This window comes from Magnolia sinica, chromosome 16, assembly GCF_029962835.1.
Source record: "Magnolia sinica isolate HGM2019 chromosome 16, MsV1, whole genome shotgun sequence".
NCBI classification, from domain to species: domain Eukaryota; kingdom Viridiplantae; phylum Streptophyta; class Magnoliopsida; order Magnoliales; family Magnoliaceae; genus Magnolia; species Magnolia sinica.
In genome coordinates, this window is record NC_080588.1 from 743,178 (window position 1) to 769,672 (window position 26,495).

Consider the following 26,495-nt stretch of genomic DNA (forward strand, 5'->3'; position numbering starts at 1 on the left):
TAAGAAACCTCCCCTTTTCATCATTCCATTTCCAAAACTTTAAATCAATGGCTCTATCTATCAATAAATCAGATTCACTTCCATTTTTAATTTTAATTTAATTTAAATTTTTTAAATTTTTTTTCTATAGGATTGCTTGATGACTGGAACAAGCCGCCCCATCTTACCGGCTACGTGGACTTCGGTCTACCATCCCAAGACCAGCAGCCGCAGGACCACCATATTCCGTGGTCCTCATGGTGCACCATTCATTCTGGTGGTCCCGCACCCTCCCTCCTCTCCCTCTGCGCCCAGCTTGAACGCTGCCTCGAGTCGATGGTCCACGCTGGTGTCCGCCTCGGCAGCATTGGGAGCCACCAGGTCTTCTCCACGCTCAACAAATGGCACGGCATTGACACCGCCCTCCGTCGCATCATCCGCTCCAGGGGCGGGAAGGACGGGAGCGCCCCCACGTCGGTCCTGTGGTCACGGGCCATCTTCGCCCTCGGAGCGGATTCTCACACCCGCGACACCAGCAATGTGTTGGTTGGGCTCGAGGGGAAGGTTGCTGCTGCCACCCGCGAGGAGGAGGCGTACTACAGGGAGGCTGCGCTGTCACTGCGGCTTGCGAAGGAGGTGATTGGGATTCACCAGGCATGGCGGGCGAATGCGGTGGCCCACTTGAACCGCACTGGTGGGTTCTCGCGGTCCCTTGCGAATTCAGTGACTGACTGGCCGTGTCTCTTAGTGGAGCTGTTGTCTGATGCTGCCGAACTTGACTTTTTCCAGGTTGGTGGATCTCCTCTGATGTGTAACTGGGTAGTTGATGCCTTGATTTTGTCCATCTGTTCAATCAGTTTCCTGTTAAATTGAAAAATTTACAGCATTTTTACGCTTTTTGTTGTTGGGCGGACGGCCAATATTCTAGGCACCTGATCATTTGATCTTATGATGATAAAATGCGATGGTCAGACATTTGATTGTGAACATGATGGTTAGTAGCCAGAATAAAGTGTTCATCAGGTGGGCCCCACCATTACTGTGATGTGGCCTGAAATCGGGTGTGTCCAGTTTTCAGTCACACCTGATTGAAAAAGTGGATGGTTAGAGTAAACAATCAATGGACCACATCAATTGCACACATGTCACCCACCTGATGAGCAGGTGGGCCTGATTCTTGGGCCACACCATGTTGGGCCCACCTGATGAATGGCCTGAATAGTGCACACACCTGATTAATTGGCATGCATGGGGAAAGCAGTATCAAAGATCCTACCGTTTTGAGTTGCCATTAGCAGGCCCCTCTTACAATTGTAGCTTCTTGAGTGCATAGATCTTTTGTTTTGAGATTTTTTGGGTGTAAATCTTTAATTTTTTACCAACACCTGAAATTTGAAAATTCACTGCGAACGCTTTCTCAAAACATCAGTTGGAAGATCGGTGGCTGGTTTTATAAGCTATGAATAAAATGCTATGCTGATATTGGATGAAAAACATAGATGGTTAATCAGTAAAAGCAATGACTTGCGAGAGATGGTTTTTTTAAACTGCATTATGCTCTATATGACTGTATGTCTTTGTTTATTATGGGCCTCTTTGGTTTTCCAATTACAATGGTAAATGGCTGTAAACGGCTAATGATTATTTACCCTTGTGATTGTGTGGTGATGTCACTTACATTTGATTACAATTCTGATTTTGCTACATTGTTTGTTTCACCCTGAAATCATTGTAAAAATGGTAGTTTTATAATGTGAAAATATAATGATTGCAATTTACTTCACCTACTTCCTTTACAAGTGTATTTGACTCTTGATCTATGAGCCATAATTCCTGTTCAAACAAATACCTGGAAATGATAATAATGGCTCATTTACTTTGCATTTCATAGGAAACAGGCCCTAAACAAGAAATGGAACATGGCAACGTGAAGTCATATAGCTCAAGAAGATATACAGTCCCACATGTTGTTAGACTTAATCACATATGTTTCTCGTATGTCCCACGTGGGGGTCCCATAGGAGCACATATGGGGGACCACATTGTCAAACACATAATAGTTCAAGTGTTATGTTTATTTGTGTTTAAGCCTTGCAATGACCAAGGTAAACCCTACTTTGCAAGGAGGTTATTCAAATCTTTACATTAACATTAGGGATTTCTTTCTTTTGTTTTAGTGTATAGATGGGCCTTGTTGGACGTGTAGTCTCATTATGCCATTTGAGAATAAAAGTCTTCCATTTCTTCTTGAGAAAATATTCATTCCCTTGCATGTTGCATGGATGTGGCCATTGACCTTAGCTTCGTAGCTAGGTCTTTTACGACGTGATAGCATTGTTGCGCTCTTGGCTACATCAAATTGGTACCAGAGCAAGTTAGCTTTTTTAATTGAGGCTTCCTGTCTTCTTTCTTCTCATCCTTTAAAAAAAAAAAAAAAAAATCCCTTTCCATTTTTCTCTTCTTGTTCATCCCAAACCCGAGCTGTCCCATCCGTCAAATCCCAAAAATCTAGCTGCCATCCTATCTTTTACACAAAAATATCGACCAATAACCCAGTCACGCAAACCTTACAACCCAAAATCTAAGTTTAGATGCACTCCTAGCCCACAAATTTCCATTCTACACCTTCCCAAGCCTTAGACCTACCCATTTACATATCTGTACAACCTTTAGGTTCTATGTCTCAAGGTTGAAACACAACCTGACCTTTAGATCTTTGCCACTCAAATCTTCCAACCTTTATATGTACCGCGCATACCCAAACCCGTCCCTAAATTTAAATTGTTCACTCCATCCATTACTATATTTATGTATTTTAGTTATTGACGGTGCTTGTAAGTGGATTTGTGTATAGATCTATTGATTGGGCATGACTGTGTTGGATCTGTTGCGTAATTGATCCATCTTATACATCAACATTCATGATTCATCATGATCTATCCTCTGATTTGTCAACTGCGATAATCCATGGTTAGATTTACAACCAGATCTTCCCAATGTTACAGGTCTGCATCCATTTGTGAAGTAATAATTTGGATATTTTGATCATAAAGGTATGTGACCATATCTGTGGTAGGGCATGTCTTATGTCCTAAAACTTTGACTCGTGTGACAGATCATCTGCCTCAAACCTGTATGCCCAAGCAGCGGGATGCAGGAGAAAGCCAAATGATGCTTTACAGAAAATTCCTGACCGGTTGAGTCAAATTAATGCCCAGCTAGTATCTACTGAGGATGAACAATGCTATACAAGCACTCGAGTAATATCTGTGGAGGTTAATGGAAAGAGAGATACTATAGATCATTTCAGCCAGCTTATTGATAACCTATACTGGTAGTTTAGATTAGCTTGGCTTGAACCCGCTCTATTAAGGCTCCCTGGATTGTGGGTCGCTTTGGTACGTGGTACGGGAATGGGTATGTGGTATGCTACCTCCTCCAATACGTGGTATGCTACGGGTAGGGTAATGTGTGTCACTCCAATACATACACTATGTACGCAATATAGTATGGTAGATGAACTCATTTTGTAGGGTTGTGAATAATCTTTATTAAAATCAGCTTGGCAAGAAGCCAAGACAAAAAAAATGATGAATGTTACTATTATAAACCCTGGATGCTTAGTGTTGTATTATAACCAATAACTAAATAGATTTAAGTATAAATCTCTACATTTTAAACATAAATTTGCACTAACTTAATTAATAGTAAGGATGAAGAGCCACAACTTCGGGTTGCTAGGTGATGCCAGCAACTATCCTAGATTTATTTCTTTCCTGGCACTCTAATCAAGGAGGAGGTCTAGGCAAGAAGACATGGAGATTGGTGTTTTGGCTTTGCTTTGGGCCATTTGGTTGGAGCATTAATGCAGGGGCATTTTCACACCGGGTTCGAGTGGAGTAGCCTGTGGGATGCGGGGGCACACTCCGGGTGGGCGGCCCGTGTGAGGCGGTACCCATGTGATTTGGGGCCCATGAAGGGGGTTCGGCCGAGGTCCTAACCCATGAGATGTGGGGTCTGGGCTATGAGATAAATGGATTAATTCGTCATGCTTTAACAGTTCGAGTTTTTAGAGCAAGTGGTTAATTGTCTTGCATCAGACAATTGACCCGCAGGCCAACCCGACCCATTGTTGCCCCAAAAAACCCCAATACCTAGGCAAGGATCTCAACACCTATACGTCCTCATCTTAATTATCTTGACTATGTCTAGTTACACCGCAGATCCAACAAAGCACGCGAAGGTGGAGATTGAAAAATTTAATGGTGGGTAGATTTATTAGAAAATTATTTTGAATTGTTTCAGATGGTAGAGGAAGTCAAGTTACATTTTGATGCATTAAAATTGTGGAATGCGGTAGTGAGAGAACTACGGAGCTGTGATCTTCTACCTATTTCAAACTAAGAAGAAATGAAGGGGAAGATGAAGCAAAGAGACCTTCCCTTAGGGAATCAAGGAATCTTTGGATTTGCAATAGGATAACTGACTATTGAGAATTACAACCAAAAGTTTACGATTTGACATTGTGATTTAATGAGACTAGAAGCGAGAACGGTATTGCCAGAGGGCCTAAGAGGAACATTTAAGATGGGGTGGACCGAAGAGAATGGTTGAAGCATATTGGATTGCATTGTGGGCATTGGATAAAAACAGATGGATGCAATAGCTACTGGTCTAGGGAGTATTCTGTCTTGAACTGGCTGTTGTTCATGACCTCCCATGATCACTATAGGAGATGACTGGAGGACCCACAAAACAATGGTCCTAAGCTGGTAAAGGAAATGTGAGAGACATCAAAGGTTTGTCATAATAATGCCACTTGGTACTAGTGTGGAGGCAAGGGCCACCTTGCAGCTATATGCCCAACAAAGAATCTCAACCTTTGCGAGGAGACTATCAATGAGGAGCAATAAGACATGTGTAGGCAATGTTGAGTTAATGCTTAATGACATTGCAGGAAAATTCTGTATCTTGTTTTGTTAAGCGCATCCAAACATTGCTTAAGGAAGAAGAGAATGCATATGGGTTACATACCATTAGGGGCGGCAATGGGTTGAGCTGCCCAACTCAGCCTGGATGACTAGACTTTGAAGGGCTAGGGCTTGGGCTATTAAACTTGGCTCGAGGGTTGGGCTCGGGCTTGAGCTCTAGGCACAATGTTCGGGTTGGTCTAGGCTAGGACCAACAATGAATAACCTGGCCCAACTCATTGCTGCGGTGTATACTACATAGTACCTACGTATTAGTAATCTAGACTATAAAGTGTTTGTACTGGTGTATATGGTAATATGAAGAACATTGATATTCTGGTTGAGTGTGGTGGATGATACACAGTCACTTATAAACTATCCAAGTTGTGTTCCTCGGTTTATATGGTGAACAGTACATTGATGCACTTATTTAAATCCATGCATATTATGGATAATTGAGTGGGCAAGCATTGTCTTGGTTGATGGATGATTTTATTTGAAGTGCCATAAAAACTTTGATACTCTGGAAGAGCACGGTGATTCATAAACACATACTCGCCAATTGCAAACCAATTATACATAAAGCATATATGTAACTTATCTTTAACTTACAGGGTCAGCCTTGGCCTAACCCTAGCTTGGCCCGACCCTCTAGGGACAAGGCCACCACTGGGGCCTCTTTAGCCTGTTACGGCTTGGGCCAGGCAAGGTCAGAGCTTGGGGCTCTAGGGACCAGCCAAGGCCAACCTCTTGTTGGCCCTAACACGACCCATTGCCACCTCTCTATACCATTCTCTTCCATGCGTGGGGTGCATGTGAAAAAATCCCATCAAGGTCATCATCAATAACGATGGTAGCATAAATGCAGGTTGCGAGCAGAAAATTACCCACAACTAGGGGTGGCAATGGGTTGGGACGACCCTTGCCCAATCTTAGAGCCTTAATCCCCGACTTGGCCCAGACCATGCCCTAACAAGCTAAAGAGGCCCCGTGCTTTTCCCTGTCCTTGGCCCTCGCTCGAGAGGGCTAGGACTCGGGCGAGGGCTAGGATAGGGCCAAGCAAGATCAAGTTCAAACTAGGCCCGACCCCATAAGTGAAAGATAGGTTATATATATCCTACGTGTATAATTGGTGTACAATTAGTGACCGTGTTTATGAATTGGAATGCTCTTCCAGAGCATTAATTTTAATTTTAATTTTTACGATACAACCGTGTCAAATAAGATTATTCATCAACCAAGAATATGCCCTACCAATCATCCACCGTATGCATGGACTTGAATGAGTGCATCCAGTGTTCGAAATATCGGTATCGCACAATGTATCGCACCCTTGGGATACAGATACGTATCGGTTATCGCATGGGATATATCGTTTGTATCGCATAATTTATCGCACTTTTTGAGAAATATGGGGAAACATTGGGAAAATGGTTGAATTTTTCAATGAAACTTCAGGGTTTATTAAAAAAGACCTTAATACACACTTTTAAATCATAAAATCTTAAAAAAAAAGTGCACATAATAGGTTTCCTTTGTATAGGGTCTAAGCTATGCGTTGTCTTATTGAACTCAGAGAACTATATTCAGTATCCACCCCATCCATCTGTTTTTCCATATCATTTTATGACATTATCCAAAAATTGAAGCAGATCCAATAATTGGGCAGACCATACCATAGGTAACAATGGTGATTGACCATTAGTGGGCCACAAAAGTTTTGGATCATGCTGATAATTGTTTTTTCTCTTCATTCAAGCTTATGTGAAGTTATCAGCGGATTGGATGCCTAATAAAATATAGGAAAAATTAAGGTGCACCTTAGGAAGTTTTTAATGGTACCATGTTCAACTAATACTGCTTCCTTGAGTATAGTCCACCTGATAATTGGATCTTCTTAATTATTAGGATCATGTTGTAAAATGATCTGAAAAAACAGATGGATGGAGTGGACACAGAATACACACGTCAAGTTGGCCCCACGGTACGGTTGTGTGGTCTTGGGTGAGGCGGGGTCTCACCTAATCCACTCCTATAGTACTGAGTAAACTTATTGGGTCCACCGTAAATGTACATGGTTTATCCATGCAGTCCATGTGTTTTTCCGGCTCATTTTAGGGGTTGAGCACAAATTTGAAACCTATCCAAAAGTCAAGTGGACCATACCACAAGAAACAATACGAATAATGATTTGCACTGTTGAAACCTCCCTTAGGGCCTACAGCGATGTTTATTTTTCATCCAACCACTTCATAAGATCACAAAGATATGGATAAAGGAAAAGAACAAATATCAGCTTGATCCAAAACTTCTTTGGCTCCCAAGGATTTTTTTTTTAATGGTAGATGTTTAATTTGCACCATTTTCTGTGGTGTGGTCCACTTGAGCTTTGGATATGCTCATTTTTTGGGCTAAAAATCATAAAATTATATGGTAAAATGGATGGATGGAGTGGATAAAATACATGAATTATGGTGGGCCCCACAGAGTTTATGTAGTACACTACTCACTACACCCGCTTCCTACCGAAGAAGGCGGTGATGCTCCTGCAACTCGAGTGGTACCAACGGTTCAAAGTTACATGGCCCCACGATAATGTATTTATTATATCTACACCGTTCATGAATTTGGAGAGATCATTTTAGATCATGAGCCCAAAAATGAGCCATATTCAAAGCTCAACTGGACCACGCCACAAATAGCAGTGGGGCTGATTCTCACCGTTAAAATATTCGTAGGGCCCACTATATTGTTTATTTTCCATCCAATCTGTTCATTAGGTCACACAGACCTGGATGAAGAGGAAAAACAAATATCATATTGATCCAAAACTCCCGTGACCCCAAAAGGGTTTCAATGGTAAACGTTTAATCTCCCACTCCTATTTGCAGTGTGGTCCACTTGGTCTTTGGATCTGTCTTATTTTTCGGCTCAAGCCTTACGACGAGCTTGCCAAATGGAAGAACGGTTTGGATATAACACATACCTTATGATGGGACCCACGAAACCTGGTGACGTCAACACACCAGTCAACTCGGTGGTGTGCGGTACACCTGCCACCTGATTTCCAAAAAAAGGGGATCGGACGCCTTTTTTTTCGAAGCAGAGAGGGTTCCGGCCTTCCGGAACCTAAAATCTCTCCAAAATCTCACAGATCTTCGGATTTTGGCGAGGATTTCTCCGGATTTCAGCAAGGATTTCGCCGGATTTTGCCTAAATACTTGGATTTCTCCAGATTTTGATGGATTTCTCTTCCAAATCGGAGATTTTGTTTGCACTAACCTACGGACGACGCTTTGATTCGAATGGCCCACCAAAGGGAAGCTTCCGATCATAAAAATCTCTTGTACAGGTATCGAAATCCACCTGTTGAAAGTTTCTCTATATATTTTTTTAATTTTTCCAAATTTTTTTTGGGATAATGACACAGTCCCGGACGATATTTGGTGTTTTTTTTTTTATACTTGGTATCTTTCGACGATATATCGCGCGATATTGACGATAATATCGTGCGATATCTGAAGTTTTGGATTTTTGGTATCTTCCTGGTGTTATCGGAGGAGTTTCGTCTCGCAGTGGTGCGATAACGATAATATCGGCCGAGATATCGGCCGATAGTATCGATATTTCGAACACTGAGTGCATCAATGTACTTTTCATCATCTAAATTGGAGTTCACAATTTGGATAGTTTTTAAGTGCCTGTTTTCATCCGTCATTTGTTACCAAAATATCAAATTTCTTTATGTTACTATAAACACTATTATACAATTTCTATAGTGTTCATTACCAATACCTATATACTATATGGCATACACCAAGGTGATGGGCTGGGCTATTCATCATTGGCCCTAGCCCTAGGGCTATCATTGTGCCTGGCCAGGCCTAATCTCCACCCAAAATCCTTTAGGCTTGCCCCATGCCCGGCCGATGTCTAAAGAAAAAAAACCAAAGTGTAGTCTGCTAAGCTCAAGTAAGGAAGTGCGCAACAGGATAGGGTACTCTATTGGTAAAGGAGATAAGATCAGATTTTGGGAAGATATTTGGGCTGGTAATGCAGCCCTGAAGGAGGATTTTCCCTCCATTTATCGTCTGGCCCCAAACAGATCCATCGTGGTCGCTGATTGTTATTCGGTGCATGAGAACGAAGTGGTATGGCATCCGCCTTGTAGAAGGAATTTTCACGACTGGGAAATCGAAGATTTTGCAGCTCTTCTAGATCGCATTGGCAATTGGCATCCTGATATCCTTCAAAATGATAGGCTGGTTTGGCGTTTGGATAAGAAGGGCATTTTTTCGGTGAAGGCCTTGTATCTTTGCATTGGCAGAAAATCAGCGCTTGCGGATGAGGTAAGGACAGCCAAACTGTGGAAATACAAAGTGCCGCCCAATATTTCAGTGTTTGGCTGGTTGGTGGGGAGAAGAAAGGTCCTGATGGTTGACAATCTAAGGAAAAGGGGTATGATTTTATCCAACTGCATGGCAAATGAAGAAACGATGGACCACTTATTTATTCACTGCTCTTTATTCCAAAAGGTATGGTCAGTCCTGTTGTCCTCGTTTGCGGTAGCGTAGACCTTTCCGCTCTTTACGGATAGTCTTCTTGCAGCTTGGCATGGAGTGTCTTTGAGTAAAGATATGGTGGTGGTGTGGAGAATGTCTCTTTTAGCCATCTGGTGGGCAGTCTGGGAAGAAAGAAATAACAGATGTTTCAGGAATGTTTCAAATTCGGTGGAGGTCATCCTTAAAAGGGTTCACCAACTAATGTTTGAATGGGCGTCAAATGTTGTTAACTTGTCTTCTTGTAACTTTTCTTTTTTTAGATAGGGGTGAGGTCTGCTATCTCAGCAGGTCCTTCCCCTTCTTGTTTCCTTTTGTTCCTTAATGAAATTTGCAGTTATTTCTAAAAAAAAAAAAACAAAAAAACAAAAAACCAAATTGTAGTCCACACAGTTCATTTGACAGTTTATGTGCCCATGATCATTGCACATGCGAAATGTATAAAAATAAAATGGTGACATTAAACTCGAATGAGAATCTCAAGTTATTTTGGTCCAAGTTAAATGAAAGAAATTGCAACTCCAATTGAGGTCAATCATGCACTCATATATCACTCATATACATCAGTTCATGGATAACCCAAAAGTCTTAATATATATACATATTATAATATATATAATATGTAATATATACATATATAAGTTATAATGTATAATATATATCTATATATATATATATATATATATAATGTACATTAAGATATATGGGCTCATGCTGGGTTAGGTGGGCCAGGGTAACCTAAGCTCAACCCAAAATTGTTCAAGCTTTTATATCCGAGCCCAAGCCCATCCCATGGGCTTAAGTGTGATCCCAAACCTGGCCCAAAAGCCCACGGCTAGGCTCACCCGATTGATAGCCCTACCAAACCTAACCTGGCCCGGACTCCGGGCCTAGCTTTCAAGCTTGAGCCTTGGGGCCAAGTTTAGTGGCCCAAGCTTTGGCCCTTTAGGGTCAAGTCAGTGGGGCTGGGCTGGGCCACAAGACCATTGCCATCCTTACCCACAACTCCATCGGGCTCTTGGAACAAGCAGTGAGATCATGCTAGTGATTGATGGATGCCCAGTGACTTAACAGGACAAGATTATGTTGAGTTGGTAATGGTATATTGTGACATTACTCTTAAAAAAAGAGTATATCGTGACATTGCCCCAATAAGAGTTTCTGTCACGTCCTGCTTGGCTGGTCATTTGATGTACGATTGGCTTGTGCAATATTATGGTTTCACTAATACCTACACTCTCGTGCACGACGGGAAGGAGATCTCCCTCATGCCAATGAGAAATGATTCTCCTTGAAAGGACGATGAGTTGATGATTTTTTCTCTGACAACCTAGGGCATTTTCAGACAATCTCAAGGTGACATGGACCAAGTTGGCAAAGTGTTGACTGACTAGATGGCAACAACCGTGCATTTGAACCCCAAAAAACCTGGAAGAATGGAAGACATGCAACGGAGAAGACATGAAAGAATGAAACAGATGGTGGCCTCAATCGAGGAAGCAAAATCATTGAAGAGGCCCCTCATAAGGAGTTCTCCCCTAGTTTTGCTACTTGTGGTCAAGCTTTTTTTTTTTTGAAGATGGAATTGATAAAAGAAGATACACAAGGCCCATGTGTAGATTGACTTGACCATACGTGTTTCACATGTCCCACTTGTGGGCCCCAGCTTCACATGAGTACATGTGTGGGACCCTAGGGTCACATGCATAATAATTTTGTTGTTATTTGCCTTTAAGCCTTCCAATGACCAAGATAAGCCTACTCAAGACCATAGTAAATAAGGAGGTATTTTAGTATTTTCATTAGTGCTAGTCCCTTCTCTCTCTATTGTAGCCTATAAATAGGCCTTGTTGGCCTTGCAGTCTCATTAAGTCATTTGAGAAAATATTCATTCCCTTACATGTGTTGCATTGAAGGGCATGTGTTGTCATTGTTCTTGGCTTGGTAACTATATCTTTTAACATCTAGTTTCATTCCAATGCTTCCGGCTGCGTCACCTAGTCAATTATTGGATGCGTGCTGAAACGATGTAATTGAAATATGGGCTAATGAAAGCTAATTCTTACAATTGTTGCTTCAAGGTTATGAGCTACAGGATGTGATGTAGGACGGACGGCCTAAATTCGGATGATGCAAATAAATTAATTAAGGGATTACCAATTTACCATAGTAAATCAAAACATAAAATAAAGCCAATCTTCCAGCTCACCAAAAGCTCCAGAGCTGATGGGGAAGGACCGGTTTATCCCTATATGTAGGCCCTCCTAGGCAAACCCAGGCGAGACCTCCCTGTGGGCAACCCCCGCTTCGCACAGGTCCTCGAATCGCATGGTCCCATAGCGGGCCTCACCTCATGGCCATTCTGCATCTCACAGATCCCACCTTATGGGCCATCCTATCCCTGTGTGGAGATATGGTGCATCCTTGGAATCACACCAAAATGCCCCTGCATCATCCACCCACGTCGGTGAGGAGACTTGAATACTGTGTTCCCGCTCTGATACCATTTTGATAGCGGACAACCAACCAACACACCAAAAGTTAAAGAGTTGATGATGAATGACCGATTTATCCCTATATGCAGGCCCTCCTAGGCAAACCCAGGCGAGACCTCCTCGTGGGCAACCCCCGCTTCGCACTGATCCTCGAATTGCACAGTCCTACGGTGGGCCCCCACCTTGCGGCCATTCTATATCTCACAGACCCCACCTCGTGGGTCACCCTACCCTAGCATGGAGAAACGATGCATCCTTGGATTCACACCAAGATGCCCCCGCATCATGATGGTTCATTGTCAAAGTCATGGAAAGAAAGCAAAGTGTTGGAAAGCCCAACTTGTTGTTTTTCTATCGTTTTATTCTTCTCCCCAATTACCTTCTGTTGTTCAATAGGCTGGAGATATTGGTGAGGTTGTCCGCTATCTGTAATGAGGGATTAGCCCCCCGAATTCCAATTACTATAATTTCTAGACCAAAATGAAATTGTAGTTATGGTTTGGTTATGATTATGAAATATAAAATGGTGAACCCTTGTTCATCATTTTCTGTATAATGCAGTAGTATACCCTTATGCCTTACTTTTGGTTGTTAATGGACTTTGCTTCTGCACCTATCATATACGTTGTGCATTTCGGATGGGCAAACTGTTGTCAATTTGCATTTTGCCTGCCATTCTTTTTATCCAACAATACTTCCACCCCCACCCACTTGGATTTGCAAGATTTTTCCCATGCTTCTGTTTGTATGGTTCCTATTCAAGAAAAACATGCCATTTTCAGATGCTCATGTGCTTCTTTTCTTATCTGCATGCCTTTCTGTGTGTGGATGCGTGCGTGTATCTGGAAGTAATATGAAAGTGTACTCATCTTCAAACTATATCTTTTGGGCAGCCGAAGCTAGTCATAAACAACATTGATGTTCTGCGGAGGGCAATCCAGTCAGATGATTCCACAGTCTCTGCAGCCATGTATCATGACAGTTTGTTGTGGAGGTTGATAGCCTTGGGTGTGAATGAGAAGTGTCTACCTGTCATTCTTGTGACATCGGATAGGTAAAATTCATACTTTGTTTGGTTTTGTTTTTGTTTTTCAACCTTCCTGTTGAAGTTGGAGGGAAAAAAAATCTTCAACTTCAATGTCAAAAAGAAGATAAGAGGTAGCAACAAAGAAGTCTCAAGCTCAACCAGTTGGACCACAAATTACGGCCCACCTGGTGGATAACTTCTGAACTATTTAGTGCATGCGACATCCAACCCTTCCAATAGGCTGGGGATCGCCTAGTGCAAAAATTCAGCCCCATCCACTCATCGGGTAGCCTCCTAGCTACTTGGCGTGGATTCAGGTTTGGAAAACCTAGAACGTCCATTTGGAGAATGGCAATATTGGCTATTTGGTGGTCAGTGTGGTTAGAAAGGAATGAGAGATGTTTTAATGACTTTTCTTCCTCGGCTTCTGTAGTTGGGACTTGGGCCAAGAGGCTTATAGTCGAATGGGCAGCAAATGTCAAGGGTTTGAAGGATGTTGGTCTTTTTGTTTTTTAGGGATTTAGAGTTCTTCTGCTATCTCAGCAGCTAGTCTCTTTTCTCTCTTTTCCCTGTTTTGTTTTCCTTTTCCCAAAAAAAACCATAGAAAGCAATGTCTAGCCATTAATAAATAGCATAATACAAGTGTGGTCCACTCAATCAGTGGATGCAACTAGTTTCTCTGTTTTTTTTTTCCCTCACAAGGTGATCATTGTGATGGGGACGACCCGCCTGGGGTTTAGGCGAACAGCTAGCGTCATTGGTTTGCTCCCCACAAACGCTGTTTTGATTCCCCTCCCCATGCTTTACTCGATGCACGTGGTTTGCGGGTAATTTGTTTGCCTTCAAAAGGGGCGAGGACACCCCGCTGTCCTTAAAAAAAATCGTGATGGGGACGACCTATTAGACAGTTTGGATGTTGCATGCACATGAAAAGTTGGAAGTTATCTGCTGGGTGGACCGTAACCTATAGTCCAACTGGGTGGATTTGAGACCTTTTGAATAACATAATGTCCCCGACTAAAGAAATAGGTAAGAGGTAATAACAACACTGTGCTGTTATTACCATCTAGCTTGATACCGCTACATGAGACAGAGTTGGACTTGCAGTCTGATTGGCACAGTTTACTCTCTGCTCTACATAACATGGGTGTCTAGAGTTTAGAACCGGTTAGTTATAGATTTCCAAACTCAAGGAAGGGGAATCCATTAATCTTCATCCAAGTATCCAAGTCGGGCACTCCGGTCGTTTCGTTTTAAGGATCTCAGTATCACAACTTATACCTCATTTAGCCCTGTAGAAAGAAGCAAGGGAGGAAGAAAAATAGAAGAAAATAAGGAAAGAGGATGAGAAAAGAAGCGGATCTAATCCCACTCTGATACCATGGAGAATGCGTGAGATTTACATGGTAAAAGAGAAGAAATGATAAGGAGAGAGTAAGAAGGACGCATGGAAAAAGTAAGAGAGAGAAATAGACTTAGGATTGGACATTCACCCCTCTCTCATGTTTTATTAAGATTGGTGCTCCCCAAAACTACTGAGCCATGCACACACTCACATACAAAAAACAAAAACTGCTTATTTCTCTACAATGTACAAACTCTATTGCCTAGCCTAGCAAACGAGAAGAGATTTTCTTTTGATCAATTTATTTGAGAATGATTATGGAGTTCTTGGTCCAACTATGCTTCCTATAGGCTTTTCTGCCTACCAACTTCGGACCCAAAGTTCTCCATATGTAATGTAATCTTTTGACTGTCTGTTGTGAATTTGCAATGACATTTGCCGCATGTATGAGGAAATAATAACATGGCAAGTGCATTTCGTGTCACATCGTTTGTTCGTCACTGTAAGTTGGAATTTACCAAAAAAAGATAATCAAGTTAAAAGTTTTCGCCTCACTAGTGCTAAGTTGTAGTTAATCTAAAGCATATTTGGATCTGAATATATCTAAATTAAACATAATAATTCAGATTTTGAATTATTAGCAAATTATCAGATGTTTGAAATGTTAAAACAACTATTCTACAGGAGTACGAACCTTGATATCCGTGAGGGAACTAGAAAATTGTCTTCAAAACCTATCTTAGATGTCTAGTTTTCTTAATTGTCAATGATTTGCTATGATGTGTTAATGTCTCGATCTTTGCAACTATCTGTAATCATGGTTACCATGGATTCCGATTATTCTTATTTTTTAATTTCATTTCTTGAGTCACTGCTTTTACTTTGGCTTTATTGAAAGTAGATTAGTAAGCTTAATACTTTTTGTAATGTGCTAGCTACTATTCCTATCGCGCCTTCATGGATTTTGGATTTCCAGACATATTCATCTCCCGTGAGGTACCCTTGGAAAACTGTTTCTGGATTTTATTCTTGTTTGAGCCAAGACAATCAGAGCTTTATATGACATAGTAGGATCTGATGCTTTGGCTGAAAATCTTCTCCTCTTATAAGATTTGAATATCTATCTAACTTACATTACAACTTTGAATTGGTTTGAAGACCTTTGGATGGAGTCCTCCAGAAGCTAAAATGCATATGGTTACTGAATTCTTCAGTGAACCTGAGGTGAGCAGTCCATTTAGGTACCTCTGCAAAATTCTCCTTTTTCTTTATAAGTAATTATGTCAAAAACTACTTCGGCTGGTGGTCTTTTCATGTCTAGAAATTTTTGTAAACTCTGCTAGAAAATTTTAAGTTCGGTTTCTACTTCATTTTGGTTTATCTTTTTGGGTAAAATTCTAAATATTATGTTTGGTGAAGTTGTAGTGGAAGGTGATTGCCGACGTGCTTGGTTCAAGCCCACGGCATCTTTCTGAGCTATACAGACTTAAGCACAGCCCTTGCTATCAGAGGTAGGCTCTTATTTTCTGCTTTATCTCTATAAAATCGCTGTCCTTGTATTTCCAGATGATTCCTCATCATCTGTGTTTTTTTTTAAGCCAATCAGATTGTCTTATTTTCTTTTGCTTTTAGTAAAACTATCGTTGCCTTCCAAAAAAAAAAAAGAAACAAAAAGAAAAAGAAAGTTTGCCTCTTCAGCCAACATTACTATATTTTCTAAGTTCTAGAGAGGCAGTTATTAGACCATTTCTGATAGTCAAAGATAAGTCTCGATGTTGTTTGTTTTGCTCTTATTTTCAATAAAATTTTCATTGCCCATAAAAAGACGATTCTTGATTTAAGTGGGTGTGCATGGAGCATTGCTCTGCTGGCATGCTGAAATGGTACATGTATTTCAAGTGCCCAATATTTTCTAACTTATTGATCTAATTTTTGATTGAACAAACAATAATGGATTTTAATTAATGTGGCTTGATGTTATATCATCTTGTTCAAGGCATATACCTGTACCGTGCATCTTTATTTTTTATTTTTCCTTCCTATCACTAGAATTGAAAATTTATGTAAAGTGAAAAATTTCATGGATGGTACTGGAGGACCGAATAACTATACAATTAGAAATCAATGTATAGTTCCAACTATCCATTTATTCAACAGTCTACATCATGATTTACTAATGCATCCATATTAGAGTTTCATCATTGTCGTCATTGCCTTATCCCAACTGATTGGGTTCGGCTACATGAATCCGTTTCCACCATTCCACTCTATCAAGGGCCATAACTTCAGTTAGACCAGAGGTCATCAAGTCTTTTCTTATTGCTTCCACACGTCATTTGGTGTTTTGCCCTCTCTCTTTTAGAGCCTTCAACTTGCAACAACTCACTCCAACAGTTCTTAGTCTCTTTTGCACTTGACCAGTGTTCGAAGTGTCGGTATCACTACAAGTTTTGCTAGCCGGGGATATGGAAACAATATCGATATCGCTGATAATATCGTCAATAACTGGAAATGTGGGGAAACATTGGGAAAATGATGGATTTTTTCAGCAAAACTTTAGGAGATGCTAAAATACACATGATTACATATTTAGGAATACAAAATTGCAAAAAGAATGCATACATGGTGAGTTTCCATTTAATGGGGGCGTAAAAGCATGTGCTGTTGTAAGAAATTAGGTCAACAATCCCATTAATCCCATCTATCCAACCATCCAATCTTCCATCCAACTATCCATCAATATTTCAGAATATTGGCAAGACAAAACATGATATTTCTTTGAAAAATCACCGAAAACTTGAAAGGAAGTGAAAAAATGTGGCCTCGACATCGCCCATGTTGTGATAACAATAATATCGCAATATTATCATTGACAATTTGAATGCTACATACAACCATGCGCCCATAAAAATATTTGAAATGGATTTCTTTTTAATAAATAGATTTTTAGCGATATTGATACATTGGTGATATTATCGAAATATCATCGATACATTGGCGATAAAAGCGATACATGGAATTTACACCGTAAAAAATGTTGGCAAATGCATTGGCAATATCGATACGTGGTGATACAAGCAATGCCAGTAATTTACACAGTGGAAAATATAGGCGATACATTGGCGATATCGATACATTGGCAATACATCACCGATACTTGGAATTTCTGGTACTACCACTGTTATCGATATCGCCACTAGTGTTATCAGTGTCATTGAGCTGGAGATACAGATAATATCAGGGATATTTCGATAATATTGGGGATACTCTGAAAAATGCACTTGACCAAGCCATATTAGAGTGTTAATGCGTGTGAATGTTTCAAATGTGAAGGTTGACTTGATCCAATCAATCTCCTGAAGCTTAGGCACTAACATTGGTGTTACATTTCATATAGTGGGGAGACAAGGATTTGGAAATTAACTCCTATGCGAAATTTCACCTCTAAATCTTCATCCTCGGCCTGTTTTTTTTTCTGGGGTAGAAGAGGAGTTATCTTATGCCAATGTGCGGGAGATTTAGATTCCCCCGCAGGCCAAGTGGAAGTAATTTGTTGGATCACAATAGCAAACAAACACAATTCTCACACTTTCATTTTTCATTTGCAAGTTGCAACCAGTGTTCGAAATATCGGTATCGCACAATGTATCGCATCCTTGGGATACAGATGCGTATCGGTTATCGCATGGGATATATCGTTTGTATCGCATAATTTATCGCACTTTTTGAGAAATATGGGGAAACATTGGGAAAATGGTTGAATTTTTCAATGAAACTTCAGGGTTTATTAAAAAAGACCTTAATACACACTTTTAAATCATAAAATCTTAAAAAAAAAGTGCACATAATAGGTTTCCTTTGTATAGGGTCTAAGCTATGCGTTGTCTTATTGAACTCAGAGAACTATATTCAGTATCCACCCCATCCATCTGTTTTTCCATATCATTTTATGACATTATCCAAAAATTGAAGCAGATCCAATAATTGGGCAGACCATACCATAGGTAACAATGGTGATTGACCATTAGTGGGCCACAAAAGTTTTGGATCATGCTGATAATTGTTTTTTCTCTTCATTCAAACTTATGTGAAGTTATCAGCGGATTGGATGCCTAATAAAATATAGGAAAAATTAAGGTGCACCTTAGGAAGTTTTTAATGGTACCATGTTCAACTAATACTGCTTCCTTGAGTATAGTCCACCTGATAATTGGATCTTCTTAATTATTAGGATCATGTTGTAAAATGATCTGAAAAAACAGATGGATGGAGTGGACACAGAATACACACGTCAAGTTGGCCCCACGGTACGGTTGTGTGGTCTTGGGTGAGGCGGGGTCTCACCTAATCCACTCCTATAATAGTACTAAGTAAACTTATTGGGTCCACGTAAATGTACATGGTTTATCCATGCAGTCCATGTGTTTTTCCGGCTCATTTTAGGGGTTGAGCACAAATTTGAAACATATCCACAGGGCAAGTGGACCATATCGCAAGCAAGAATACGAATAATGATTTGCACCGTTGAAACCTCCCTTAGGGCCTACAGTGATGTTTATTTTTCATCCAACCTCTTCATAAGATCACAAAGATATGGATAAAGGAAAAGAACAAATATCAGCTTGATCCAAAACTTCTTTGGCTCCTAAGGAATTTTTTTTAATGGTAGATGTTTAATTCGCACCATTTTCTGTGGTGTGGTCCACTTGAGCTTTGGATATGCTCATTTTTTGGGCTAAAAATCATAAAATTATATGGTAAAATGGATGGATGGAGTGGATAAAATACATGAATTATGGTGGGCCCCACGGAGTTTATGTAGTACACTACTCACTATGCCCGCTTCCTACCACGCTACGAAGAAGGCGGTGACGCTCCTGCAACTCGAGTGGTACCAACGGTTCAAAGTTACATGGCCCCACAATAATGTATTTATTATATCTACACCGTTCATGAATTTAGAGAGATCATTTTAGATCATGAGCCCAAAAATGAGCCATATTCAAAGCTCAACTGGACCACGCCACAAATAGCAGTGGGGCTGATTCTCACCATTAAAATATTCGTAGGGCCCACTATAATGTTTATTTTCCATCCAATCTGTTCATTAGGTCACACAGACCTGGATGAAGAGGAAAAACAAATATCATATTGATCCAAAACTCCCGTGACCCCGGAAGGGTTTCAATGGTAAACGTTTAATCTCCCACTCCTATTTGCAGTGTGGTCCACTTGATCTTTGGATCTGTCTTATTTTTCGGCTCAAGCCTTATGACGAGCTTGCCAAATGGACGAACGGTTTGGATATAACACATACCTTATGATGGGACCCACGAAACTTGGTGACGTCAACACACCAGTCAACTTGGTGGTGTGCGGTACACCTGCCACCTTGATTTCCAAAAAAAAGGGATCGGATGCCTTTTTTTTCGAAGCAGAGACGGTTCCGGCCTTCCGGAACCTAAAATCTCTCCAAAATCTCACAGATCTTCGGATTTTGGCAAGGATTTCTCCGGATTTCAGCAAGGATTTCGCCGGATTTTGCCTAAATACTTGGATTTCTCCAGATTTTGATGGATTTCTCTTCCAAATCGGAGATTTTGTTTGCACTAACCTACGGACGACGCTTTGATTCGAATAGCCCACCAAAGGGAAGCTTCCGATTATAAAAATCTCTTGTACAGGTATCGAAATCCACCTGTTGAAAGTTTCTCTATATTTTTTTTAATTTTTCCAAATTTTTTTTGGGATAATGACACAGTCCCGGACGATAGTTGGTGTTTTTTTTTTACTTGGTAGCTTTCGACGATATATCGTGCGATATCAACGATAATATCGTGCGATATCTGAAGTTTTGGATTTTTGGTATCTTCCGGGTGTTATCGGAGGAGTTTCGTCTCGCAGTGGTTCGATAACGATAATATCGGCCGATAGTATCGATATTTCGAACACTGGTTGCAACACAGGTAGCATTAATTAGCTTTCTTAGATTTATTTTGTGTCGAAAGGTAGAGGATTTGGTGAATCACCTTTTCACCATTGTCAAGTGATGCGGTTGATTTGAGGGTCTTTCTTCAAGGTGGTTGCGCTGTTATTGGAGTGGGCTCATTGATGTCATGTTGAGTTTGGGTTTGGGGCTTCGTATTTTTCCTTCTTTTGGTTGTTTGTTTCTTTGGTATTTTCCTTTTTGCCTTGTATAGTTTTCTTTTCTTTTCCAGCCTTCGGCCCTAATAAATTGCATCATCTTAAAAAAAATAATAATTATTAAATCTTGGGTGTTTCAAATTGTATGAGAGCGCCAAAAGTTGGAGAGGGCCCTTCAAAATGAGGCAAATGCTGCCATTCGCAAGTGCATGGTGCATTGGGAGGATAAAAACAACCGGATTTTCAACAATGTGGTTTCATTGTTAGAGAAGGGTACTCTTCAAAACGATTGTTAGACAAGGGTGTGCAGATAATCAAGAGTAGCACATGTGGGCATTACAATAGAGGAATTCCAAGGGATGTTGGTTTTGGACTTTTTCTTTTGAGCGATGATGCCAAATTCATTAAAGAATATCAAAGTGGGAAAGAATTCCAAAAAACAAGGCCTCATGGCTCACACCTTATTTAGCTAGAAAGTCTACTACCTTGTCCTTTTTTCTCCAAGCATGGGAAAATGAAATGTTTAACCTAGAGGGGATGGGGTGAATCTCATTAAACACAAAATTCAGCTTCGAAGGTTGGAGTTTGACTTCAAGAGGACAATGAAAAAGATAGCAAAATAGGATGCAGTCTTTGTGGGATTTGATAAGTTGGAAAATTTTGATGTTCTTCAAAGGGCAATGAGGCCCTTCTAGTATGGAGGTTGTCCTTAAAGATGGCTTATGCTAAATTATGTATGTTTCTTGGGCCTATCTTGAGCTGAGCATAGTTCAAAAACCTGACAACTTGACTAGAAAGTCCACTGGGTTAACTCTAGGACTTGCCTGAAAGTTTGCAAAGGAAAAACTCGAAAATTAATAATAAATTTGAAATGTATTATGAAATGCATAAATGAATAAAAATATGAAAGCCTAGGAACTCAACTCAAAAAATATGGTTTTTTTTTTGAAAGGTTTAACAATATGATTGGCATGAGTTTCTATTGAGTCAACACGAATTCCAATCTAGACAACATGGTTGAGTTTCAAGTCAACTCTATGAGTATCAGAGTATGTGAACTATGGAGCTAAGGTGTGCTTGGAGACAGAATAAGGTTCTCTGTTCTTTTCTTTTTTCAATTCTTTCTCAAGGATATTAACTACAGAAGGTGATTCAAGCGATGTTGTTTCTTGGGTGGCGAATCTTTCCAGTGCTCTTGCCTCTTGGCAACTTGTGTTTATTTGGTATATTAGAGTTTTAGTTATAGGATAAACATTTTGTTTTCCCTGTTTGGTAGAGAAGAGAGTGATATTTCTGACTCCCTGGCTAAAGGGGGTTGTGGCAAGGTCTAATCTTCCTGTTGGGCATGTATTCCCGCTTGATGTATTCTTTCTTCTTTTTAGAAAAAAAGTCAGGTTAGTTATTAAAATGTTTAGGCACTAACAGTTAGGTTGGCCAAAGTGTGCTTCAGCTAACAGAGTGAGCTTCTACAATCCTATGTCATAGGCGCAATGTCTACTATAATCTGATGCTAGATAATTCAGCATCTTGGATTAAGTTGTGTTAGCAATACCAACTGGTGCTCCTTGAGCACAGATGAAATTAACTTCGTGAATAGTGAAGTCACACATATAACCAGCTTTTCATCAGTTTCCATCTCTTTCTCCATCAAAACTAAGTTTCACACACCCCGGGTCATCATCTTCTTCATCAAAGCTTTATCCCAACTAATTGGGGTCGGCGGCATAGAATCCTGTTCCGCCATTCCACTCTATCGAGGGCCTTAACTTCAGTTAGACCAGAGGTCATCAAGCCTTTTCTTACTACCTCAACCCACTTCCTTTTGAGCCTTCACACACCCTGAGTGCACTCCATATCCATCCAATTCTTCTGATGTTGATCAAGGAACATCTTGCTAAAGAACATGCATCTATATTCATAAGAGTAGACAACTTTGAATGTATTCTTTGACATGAACACATAATAATCTCTTATTAGTACCGCGGCTTCCTTGAAGACTCTTGTACTTGAACCTCTCATAAAAAAGGGAAGACTCTTGTACTTCTATTTTGCCAGATGCCCATAAGATTAGAGTGAGCAGAACCTGCCATGGCACCTAGCTCTTTACATTGCAGTTGGGCGACATCAAATATTCCAGAGATCTGGGAAAGAGTTAACCACTTGGATATTAAAAAGCACATCTAAATAAGGGAAGGGAGAAATTTGATATATGTGGTGTTCCCAATGATGCTAAGCAAAATTGTGGAGCAATCTCCTTAGGACATTGACAAAAGGCATAGAAGGTCAATTTTGAGATATTACTTCTAACAAGTTCACCGCTGGTATATCTTTGATGTTAACTATGCAAAAGGAGCCCTCAATGAATGTTTTTATTTATTTATTTATTTACGACGACAGGGTGTTCCAACCCCTTTTGATGGTCAGACTATTCCCCGCGGATGCACGCAATCACCTGCAAACCATGTGCATTGGGTAAAGCACGGGGTGGGGAATTGAAACCGCGTATGTGGGGAGCAAACCCACGACGCTTGCCGTTCACCCAACCCTTAAGCCCTCAATGAATGTTTTGGACCCCATATTTTAGAAAGTTGGTTTCATTGGGATGTCATGGCATAAGAAAGAGAGTTTCATTGAGAAAATCTTGATAAGTAATCACACTCAACGTCCTCTTAAGGACCGGAGGGCCAAAATCCTCTAGGGCATGTGTTTTGGGGCTCAACCAGGGCAATCACCAATCCCCACAATTTTCTCGACATGCAACTTGGCATTAGGGTGTAATGCTTTCTTTTGGTTATGGGTGAAAGCAGTGTTGTCATGTGCGATCGCATATGCGCATATCCATATGCAAATCGCATATGCGATCATGGCACATATGCGATCGCATATGTGGCATATGTGAAAATATGCAATCGCATCGCATATGCGATGCATGCGATCGCATATTGGCCATGGCACATTGAATTTTATTTTTATTTTTTTGCAAAAAAACAACATTTTTCCTATAAAAAAGGCTTCCAAATCTCCTCCATTTGCAATATTCTCACTCCAAAATTCTCTTACTCTATTTTTCTCGTACATTTCTTAATTACAAGTGGTCTTAATCTTTCTCTCTCTCTTGTATTTCCTACTTCCAAGTGATCTTAATCTCTCTCTCTCTCCTACATTCCCTCACTCTTGGAAGTTAGAAGATCAAGATTCAAGCACTTTCAAGTTTCAAGGAAGATAACTTGTTGATTTTCTACAATAATAAATAAATGGCTTGTTGATTCTGTTGTTACTTCTTGGTAACTATATTGTTAAATGTCGATGACTTGATGTTTAATTCATTGTTTTATTGATTTTATCTCTCTCAAATGTATTTTGAATATGTAAAATTAGTTATCTATTAACTTAGAAAAGTTCTCCTTAGTTTCTTATATATTTTTACATTTTTTTGAATTTTTCCCTATTATATATATATATATATAAATTTTTCAATAAAAAAAAATAAATGCGGTCGCATATGCGATTGTGCGATCGCATATGCGCATACGAATATGCGATCGCACATGATCGCATATGCGATTCGACATCATTGGGTGAAAGGGAATCAAGTTGCAAAAGAGATTCCCCACAACTGTGAAACAAAACTTTCTTTGACCATGAAGGCAGAATTGAGCTGTCTATTAAATAACTTGCAAATTGTCGTACTAGAGTTTTAGACTTCTAGCAAGCCTTTATATCCCTATGTAAAATCTCGATCCAAGTCCTTTTAGGACACATCAATCAGTGCAGTGAATAACATTCCTAAACCAAATTAATCTGGCTGCATAAAGTGATAGTAGCCTTTCCAAGTTGGGATACACGATTTGATTTCTTGATCTCTGAATCCTACATTGCTCCTTCAATCTCAACCTTAATGCAATCCCCGGGCATTTTGAGGATAAATCAGCATCATTATCTAAGCCTTATCCCAATCATCTGTCATTCCACTCTATCAAGGACCAGACCTTCAATTAGACCATATGTCATCAAGTCTTTTTTACTACCTCCACTTCCCTTTGGGCCTGCCCTTTTAGAGCCTTCAACTTGTGCCAACTCACTTCAAACCTGTGTGGTTCTTGGTCTCTGTTGCACAAACCATCTAAGTTTACTTTCCCTCATCTTATTACCTATTGGTACTGCTCCATTGTTCCCTCCAATGCATATATTTCTAATTCTATATTTCTTTGTCTTGCCACTCATCCATCTCAACATCCACATGCTTGATTGTAGTCAACCTATGTACTAGTCTATCCCAGTGCGCTTGTGGGAGTTTTGTGCTTTCGTTGACAGTCCCAAGCCCAGATAAAGGAGGGTTGCATCAGGTTGGCAGCCAGTGTTAAACTTATGCCATAACTTCCATCATTTTGAGGATAAATAATCCCAGTAATTGTGATCTCCAATGGGTCAGGTGGCCTCCTTGTTTATGATAATCCTCCTTATCAAACTTTAAGGAATGTGAAATGCTGGGTTGCATCTCCTTGACAAGTGCAAGACCGTAAAAGACATGCAAATGCAGTCATCCTTCCTACTAGAGCATCAACACAAGGAGGGGAGTCAAAAGACTAAGAAATTTAGATCCTTTTGTTTTTCTTTTCTTTTCTTTCTATTTTTTTTTGTTAAATTCTTTTCTTTTCTTTTTTAAAGATCAAAATTAAAGTTTGAAGCTTTAAAAGTTATGGACGAATGTAGCTACTTTATGTGGAGAAATCACATGCTTTTATCTTGTTTTCGGTGCACAATGAATAAGAAAACTTTTTAATTCTTCAATTTCTCCCCCAATAATAAAAGTGTGCATCATGTACTCCTAGTTCCAAAAACTAAGCTATATTTACTTGTCAAAAAATGAACAATATAAAGGTGCCGTAGTTGTATCATTCAAGCTTTTTCTCTTTCTTTATTTGTAGGATCATGGAAGATGGCAGGGGGAACACTTTTGAGGATATCGTAAATGCATACATAGCATATTTGCAAGTGAGTTCTATATCCCACTTTTTTAATTGTAGCTAACAATTTTGTAGTTCCTCTCTCTATATTTCAAATTTCAAGTTTCATTTGTTTATTTCTGCTAGAAAACTAGTTCCTGACGGAAAAATAGTTCATCTTTTTTATTTTTTTAATTTTCCTTTTAACAATCGGATGCTGGCTGTATCCTGATGTACTTACTTTCTCTTCTTTTTACTGTTTTTGTATCATTGATTTCTTGTTTATGCAATAAGTATTTTAATATTGGCAAAAAATGCTTTCGTTTTTCTCAACCAAATTATTGTAGTAAAAGTGGTATCTTAAAATTTGTAGTTACTCATAAATCTCCCTTTCCTAAGACAAGTTGGCTCGCCAAAGATGACTTGGAAACTGCTCAGTTGAGTTAAGCTTTTAGGAAAGCAAATAATTTTAAAAAAATATGGAAGTATCTAAGACTGATACAACTTTTTAAAAAAAAAAAAAAATCTAATGCATAGAGAATATAACTATAGATGTAGTGTTTGATATTAAAAAGAAACCATTTTCAATCTTCTACTCCTATAAAAAAGGATGGAAGTGGGTCCAAGACCTCACCTCAATGGAAGGTGTTTCCTGCTTCAACATTAAGGTCTTGGGTTCATGCCATCTTTCCTACCAAAAAAAAAAGCTTCTTCACGTTCCCATCTTTTATTTCTGATCTCTCTCAGGGATAATTTCCAATCTCTCTCTCTCTCTCTCTCTCTAGGTCGTAGGTTGTGCTTATATTTTCGGTTAAGAGTTTTGTTGTTAAATTCCGCTTTTAATGTTGGCACATATAAACTTTGATTATAATATAGTTATATAGGCACCGGTTTTGCAGAATTTATATTAATATTAATATCTCTATATACATGTCTTTTTAGGAAAAAAGAGATTCATTGAGCTGCCTGAAAGACTTGTGCAAGTCTTGAGTTGACTCAAACTTGACTCTTGGTTGACACTGGGTCAAGT

The 26,495-nt window shown here is 39.8% G+C and overlaps 1 protein-coding gene across 6 annotated transcripts in view; it reads left to right on the forward strand.

The window, feature by feature from the left end:
• LOC131228968 (uncharacterized) overlaps positions 1-26,495 on the forward strand; it is a 44,698-nt gene that overhangs the window by 302 nt on the left and 17,901 nt on the right. For 5 of the 6 annotated variants that reach the window (XM_058224810.1, XM_058224813.1, XM_058224814.1 and 2 more), the window contains exons 2-7: positions 131-768; positions 12,897-13,057; positions 15,311-15,371; positions 15,534-15,599; positions 15,801-15,886; positions 25,448-25,514. In XM_058224810.1, the coding sequence (XP_058080793.1) occupies positions 131-768; positions 12,897-13,057; positions 15,311-15,371; positions 15,534-15,599; positions 15,801-15,886; positions 25,448-25,514 (1,079 nt within the window). The remainder of the gene's footprint in view (positions 1-130; positions 769-12,896; positions 13,058-15,310; positions 15,372-15,533; positions 15,600-15,800; positions 15,887-25,447; positions 25,515-26,495) is intronic. The other variant, XM_058224815.1, reaches the window with a different exon arrangement.